At 37.9% G+C, this 7,135-nt stretch overlaps 1 protein-coding gene and 1 pseudogene across 1 annotated transcript; both read left to right on the forward strand.

The window, feature by feature from the left end:
- LOC103367085 (trace amine-associated receptor 1-like) overlaps positions 1-1,412 on the forward strand; it is a 10,229-nt pseudogene extending 8,817 nt beyond the window's left edge.
- A 2,403-nt stretch (positions 1,413-3,815) lies between these two features.
- Positions 3,816-6,342, forward strand: LOC103367086 (putative trace amine-associated receptor 3). Its single transcript, XM_008295004.1, has 4 exons — positions 3,816-3,837; positions 5,761-5,915; positions 6,072-6,225; positions 6,317-6,342. The coding sequence occupies exons 1-4, from the start codon at positions 3,816-3,818 to the stop codon at positions 6,340-6,342; spliced, it is 357 nt and encodes a 118-aa protein (XP_008293226.1).
- Positions 6,343-7,135: the final 793 nt, after the last annotated feature.

Genomic DNA, 7,135 nt, shown 5'->3' on the forward strand with positions numbered 1-7,135 from the left:
TTATAATGCTCTGTATTTACCTCAAAATCTTCCTGGTTGCACAGAAACAAGTAAACAGCATCCAGAATGTAACAAAGTCTGGAGCAGCTGTCAGTAAGATGGAGAGGAAGGCCACCAAAACTCTGGCTATAGTTATGGGTGTTTTCCTGTTATGTTTGACTCCTTACTTTCTATGTGTTGTCTTCCAGCCTTTTGCTGATCGCCCTGCACCAGTCCCTGTGATTGAAACACTTAACTGGATTGCACTGATGAATTCAATGTTCAATCCATTTATCTATGCTTTCTTTTACTGCTGGTTCAGATCAGCTTTCAGAATGATCATATCTGGCAAAATATTTCAGGGAAATTTTACAAACACAAAATTGTTTTGATTATGTCACGGATTGATAAAAAATACTGCCGTGTGAATATTGGTTTAAACTGTAAATGTGTTTGTTTTCAATTATTTACTCTGAATCAATACAATACTGTAGAATGACTGTATAACCTACAATAAAAGCTTTTCTCTGACACTGTTTGAAACTGACTGTTTTAATGCATTATTATATGACCTTACCAGAAAAAACAAGAATACTGCTGCACCTGGAGGATTGGGCGTGAGTAGTAAATGATAAACCTCAGGATTGCAGGATAAGATTAGTGACACACTATTTTATTTTTATGTTTGTTTCTCTTAAATTTCATTCAAGCCTAAAACCAAGTAATCATTCATCATTCTAATATGCCTGTATTATAGCTAAAGTACAATATCTATCTGTGCCACAGACATTCCTTATTGTCTATGAAAAACACATCAGTGAGTAAGAGTGTTGCATTGAATTAAATATTCTATTCATCACAATAAACACAGAGCCTGTAGATTATTTTGAGTCCCTCTACATACACCATCTTGCCATTGTAAAAAAAAATTCATAGACATACAGGCACTGAATGTGTATCAGCCCACAGTTAAAAGTGGTCAGAAATAAGGAACAAAATACATGATCTGTCAGAACAAATAGGCACCTACAGTGCCTATAAAAAGTGTCAACCCCTCTTATAAGCTTTTTTTAGCATTAAATCACAGGTAATTTGATTCACCTTTTTTGACAAGAAATTATTTTTAGAAATATTCTTTAATGTCAAAGTGGGAAAAAATAAGACTACAATAGACCACTTTGGGTGACTCTGTGTGAAGGTTATTGAAAATTATAAATCAGAGGATGGATACAAGAACATTTTTATGTCACTAAATATCTCTTAAAGTACAGTTAAATCCATCATTAAGAAGTGTACGGGACAGGGCACATGTTTAACTGACTGTACAAGACATGATGACAGAAACAGGTTAATAATCAGAACTAGACAAAGCAGTCATGGAAGTAGTTCCCTATGCTGTTGACTCTTGTTCAAAGGAGAACAACAACTATTAAACACTTCTGTGAAAGCGGGGGAGTTTTTGTGGTTTGCACAAACCTTTTCTAAAGCATTACTTTAAAATGTGTATAACAGCATGTTGACGACAACATGTCTGCTGTGATTTTCTCATGGTATTGTTTTTTAATGTGCTATAGCTTTAATCGCATTGTAAAATCAAAACATATCTAAAAACACTAAATACTGAGTAGCTACCTCTAAGGACTCGTTGTTTGTATGAAATATGTAAATAGACTGGTGTTTGTCTGCGTTTTTGCCATTTCCCCTGAAAGGTGGTGCTGGTGTCAGTGTTGTGTTTACAGTCTTTTCCACCGTCCCTAGATCCCTATTGTCATTGCAGTTTTTGAGGCAATAATCTCAGCGTGAGTCTAATGATGTATTCCCCAGTGTGGCAATAAGAGCAGGTTGTGAAAGTTTACATGCACTTGTGAAAACCATGTCTATTATGGCAGTCTTAAGTTTCCAATGAATCCTTCAACTCTAAATGTTCTATGATGTAATTCATGAAACCTTGGAATTACTAAAATCATGGCTTTGTCACACACACAAAAACAAAACAAACAAAAAAAAAGGGCATTTTGGTTCTTCCTTAGCAATGACATTAAGAGCAGCTCCTTCAGTGCAACATAGAATAAAGAACAAAATAAAGAGCAAAAAATAAGGACACAACGCAATATAAGTTATATACGAGTACGAGCAATCCCCAGATCAATGTGGACTAAAACACCACCTACTGACTAATCAATCCTTTTAAAAAAAATGTCACCATGCCTGGCAGATGCCGTGGAGCGAAAGGTCAGATTCTTCAAGGTGAAACCACTTTTAAAGCCTAGTTCTATACACAGCTGTGAAAAGGTATAATCTTCTATTTTTGCATATATGTCACAATGTAAATGTTTCAGATCATCAAACTAATTTTAATATAAGACAAATATATTATTTATTAAAGGAAAAATGCTGTCAAGCCCCACTGGCCCTTTGCAATAAAAAAATATTTGCCACCTTAGCAAATGATCAAATTCATTTGGCAGCTGGGTTCATTTTTACCAGCCATGTCCACGTATGATTACTGCCAGCCTTGTTTAATCTAAACATCTCTTAAAAAGAACCTGCCTGGCATTGTGAAGTAGCTAAAGGGTCTCAAAAATTACCCCACGTTCTAAAAGGAATTCAAGAACATATGGGAAAGAAAGTCACTGACATGTATCAGTCTGGAAAGAGTTACAAAGCCATTTCTAAGACTGTGGGACTCCAGCAAACCAAAATGAGATACATTATCCACAAATGGAGAAAACCTGAAACAGTGGCAACAGTGCCAAAATTTCTCCAAGACCACATCAATATCTTATCCAGAAGGTCATAAAGGAATCCAGACAAACATCAAAAGAACCATAGGCCTCACTTGCCTCAGTTAAGGTCAGTGTACATGATTCCACAATAAGTAAGACACTGGGCAAAAAGGGCATCGATGAGACCACAAAAAAAACACAAAAAAATATCTAGAGTAGCCTCAAGACTTTTGGGGTAACATGCTGTGGACTGATAAGTCAAAGGTGGAACTCTTCAGAAAACATGGGTCCCGTCACATCTGGTGTAAAGTTAAGACTGCATTCCACAAGAAAAACATGATACCAGCAGTGAAACATGGTGGTAGTGTGAGGGTTGTTGCTAGTTCACCCACCTTTTGAGGATTGACCACAAGTTCTCAATAGGATTAATTTCAGGGGAGTTTCCTGGCCATGGACCCCAAATTTTGCTTTTTTGTTCCCCGAGCCACTTAGTTATCACTTCTGCCTTGAGGCAAGGTGCTCCATCATGCTGGAAAAGGCATTGTTCTTCACCAAACTGTTCTTAGATGGTTGGGAGAAGTTGAAGTCTATTTTTTTATTCACGGCTGTGTTCTTAGGAAAAACTGTGAGTGAGCCCACTCCCTTGGCTGAGAAGCAACACACATGAATGGCCTCAGGATGCTTTACTGTTGGCAGGACACAGGACTGATGGTACTTTTTCTGCATGCCCCAAACAATCAAAAAAGGGGATTCATCAGAGAAAATGACTTTACCCAGTCCTCAGCAGCCCAGAATATCAGTCTGTCCCAGAGAAGTGACTTCTTTGCTGCCCATCTTGACACCAAGCCATCAAACATCTTCGCTTCACTGTGCGTGTAGATGCACTCACACCTGCCTGCTGCCATTCCTGAGCAAGCTCTGCACTGGTGGTGCCATGTTCCAGCAGCTGAATTAGGAGACGGTCCTGGCGCTTTCTCAACTTTTATGGGTGCCCTGAGGCCTTCTTCACAACAACTGAACCTCTCCCCTTAAACTTCTTAATGATACGATAAGGGGTTGATTTGGGTGCAATCTTACTAGCAGCAGTATCCTTGCCTGTGCATAGCAATGATGACTGCATGTTTCCTTACAGGTAACCATGGTTTACAGAGGAAGAACAATGATTTCCAGCACCACCTTCCTTTTGAAGTTTCCACTCTGTTCATACGTCCAGCAAGTTCACTTTGTCTACTCTGAATTAGTACTTAGGTTTCTTCTTTTCAGACAATAGAATTTAGGAGATGGTTTCTTTACCTGACATGTTTCGACTGGAACTTCATTCTTCCTCAGAGGCGTCAGCTGATCGCCGTGACGTGTCATTTATAAATGTAAATTTACAAATGACACGTGACACATGACACACGACATAAATGGAAATTTCTAAATGACACATCACGGCATCCTAAATTCTATTGTCTGAAAAGAAGAAACCAGAATCCAGTCTGTTATTCTAACTCAGTCAATATGACGGAGTGATCGCCAGCCTTGTCCTCGTCAACACTCTCACCTGTGTTAAGAAGAGAATCACTGACATTATGTCAGCTGGTTCTTTGTGGCAAGGCTAAAATGCAGTGGAAATGTTTTTGGAAGGATTCAGTTCATTTTCATGGCAAAGAGGGACTTTGCAATTAATTGCAATTCATCACATCACTTTTCATAATACTCTGGAGTATATGCAAATTGCCATCATAAAAACTGAGGCAGCACCCATTGACATATTAGAGGCCCTGTGTCTATGGGTACCACCAAGATATTTATGGATGCTCTGAAATGTTCTCACCTGTCTTTTTCTATTACATGTTGGTGTCCGGCTAGAAAACAAACAAACAAAAAAAACAACTTCATACAACCAGCTGTAAATATACTGATTAAACAACTTGTGCACTGAAATCTGTAGTTTATGCTTACATTTGTGTCTTGTGTACAAAACTGTAAGGTCTGTCACATTCTGTTATGTGATTTTGTTTAGTTTTATCAAGATAACTGAATATATTTGATTGCACTGTACCTGCATTGCACTGCATTTGGTCATTCAGTTGCCTTGATAAAAGCCAAAACTCAGTTAAACATCCTCCCAAATTTGTTTTGCTCTGCTTGTCTCTGTAACAACTGGTTGGTTTGGTTTTGTAAAGAAACATCCTTATTTCTCATTTGTCTAGTCTAACACACACACACACGACTTATTGAATTTGCCATTATATGTTTTGTTTTGTTCATTTAATTTCCTGAGTGGTGCTTTGTTACTGTGCATGTTGTTGAATTGTCACTCGCATTCAGAGAGCAGATAAGTACTTAGTTCTAAATTTTATCTGACATTAAAAATAAAGGATTCATTTAACAATCATGCACACACATGTGCACACATAAACCGACCATCACACGTCTTTGCAGTGACGTCATAAAACCGGCATGTGTACCCATGTCTAATTGGTTCAGCAAATATTTAATTATTAATCGGGATATGCTGATAGATTTTAAAAGTGGCAGTTTGTGTCTAAAGGCTCTGCTCATTGCGAGTCAGACAAAGTGCTCTCATCAACACAGGGATTACCTGGAGGACTTCATGTTGCGTAAGGGTCAAATGGGCGTAACCTCTCTGTGTGTCTTTTACTGAACTGCTGTGGGTATAGTGAGAGAAATGTAATTTTAAGTGCAGTTTTCTTGTTGCTCATTGATGGAAAACTGAATTGTTTGTTGAAATTTCAGGTCCGTTGCAGCATGGAGTCATTCAATATGACCTATAATGTTATTACCGAGCTCTGCCGGTCAGAGATTGATGTATTGTGTATGTTATTATATGTTTTTCTTACCTCATTGACTCTTATCACAGTATTTGGAAACCTTCTTGTCATAATCTCCATTGCTTACTTCAAACAGCTCCACACTCCTACAAACTACCTCATCCTCTCTCTGGCTGTGGCTGATCTACTAATAGGGGCTGTGATATTTCCTTTACATATTTTATTATCTCTATCTCTGTGCTACTCTAACACCACTGTGACCTGCTTAATACGAGGCAGCATTGACTTTACAATAAGTGCATCTTCCATTCTGAACCTGTGCTGTATTGCTGTTGACAGATATTATGCAGTTTGTCATCCTCTGTTGTATAAAACTAAAATAACTGAAAATGCTGTTTTGATGATGAGTCTGGGGAGCTGGGCTATCTCTGTTCTAACTGGAGTTTTTTTCTTTTTTATGTCATTGCCTGGAGATGCCTGTGAAGAGACATGTTTGTTACTTCTCCTTTTTATAAGCGGTTTGATATTTTACCTCCCAACAATAATGTTGGTTTTTATCTACTGTAAAATCTTCATTGTTGCAAAGAGACAGGCGCGCAGCATCCAGAATACGACCTCTCAGTTTGGAGCAGCTGTTAGTCAGATGGAGAAAAAATCAACCAAAACTCTGGCTGTAGTTGTGGGATTGTATATGTTGTGCTGGGTGCCTCTTTTTGTTTCTTATCCATTTCAGACTTTGAGTCATATCGTTACCACTTTGATGGAACCATTTAACTGGTTTGCTCTTTCTAATTCAATGTTCAATCCCTTTATTTATGCTTTCTTTTACAGATGGTTTCGATCAGCTATCAGAATGATCATTTCTGGAAAAATATTTCAAGGTGATTTTGCAAACACAAAACTGAACTGACTATTTTGTGCATAATGTTGTGAATACAGATTAATGCAATTTGTTCAAATACTTTGTCTTGATCTTTACGAGATCTGCTGTGTAACTAAACTGTCGCTGTACAAATATGCAGTCACAACTCTCTACTGTGCACAGAGTCTACACCAAAAAAAAAATGTTTAAGGCTTTCAAATGATAGGATTTTTGCTATGAATATAAATGTTTCTATAAAACATGAGCTGAAACTGAAATGGAAAAAAAAAAGCGCACAACTTTCATGACTCATTTCAAAACAAAAACTGACCGGCTACAGGTGATGGTAAAGTAGACTTTCTGTTTGTGCCCGTGGTCCGTGTCTGATATCGTAGGTGCTGTTTGCAGTGGACATGCGATGCAGCGTATTCTGGCATCTTCCAATCATAGTCAGCATTTAGGTTTTCAGCAGTTTGTGCTACAATAGTTCTTCTGTTCATTTGCCATGACTTTCCTGAAATGACTGTTCACTTGCTGTGTGATATGTTCCACTACTTGTTAGGTGTCATTGCAAAGATTTTATCAATGTTCTTCCCCTCACCGGTACATGTATCTTACACTGTATGAACATCACTTATGGGCCAACTCCACCTCAGCACATAATCCCCAGGATTGAAGAATAAAGCTTGTGACATTCTATTCTGTCTTCTTCTCTTTTTTGAAATCTCAGTAAAGCCCAACAAAGTTGTTGACCTCATTTACAGCAATTCATGACTTAAATGTCAGAA

This window comes from Stegastes partitus, unplaced genomic scaffold (genome assembly GCF_000690725.1).
Source record: "Stegastes partitus isolate 25-593 unplaced genomic scaffold, Stegastes_partitus-1.0.2 Scaffold1014, whole genome shotgun sequence".
NCBI classification, from domain to species: Eukaryota; Metazoa; Chordata; class Actinopteri; family Pomacentridae; genus Stegastes; species Stegastes partitus.

Excerpts from the sequence above, each read along its gene's own strand:
- LOC103367086 (XM_008295004.1), top strand. The coding sequence starts at position 3,816 with ATGACTGCATGTTTCCTTACAG. Across the intron at positions 3,838-5,760 it reads GACTGCATGTTTCCTTACAG|GCAGCATTGACTTTACAATA; the intron begins GTAACCATGGTT and ends GCTTAATACGAG. Across the intron at positions 6,226-6,316 it reads TTATCCATTTCAGACTTTGA|ATGGTTTCGATCAGCTATCA; the intron begins GTCATATCGTTA and ends TTTCTTTTACAG.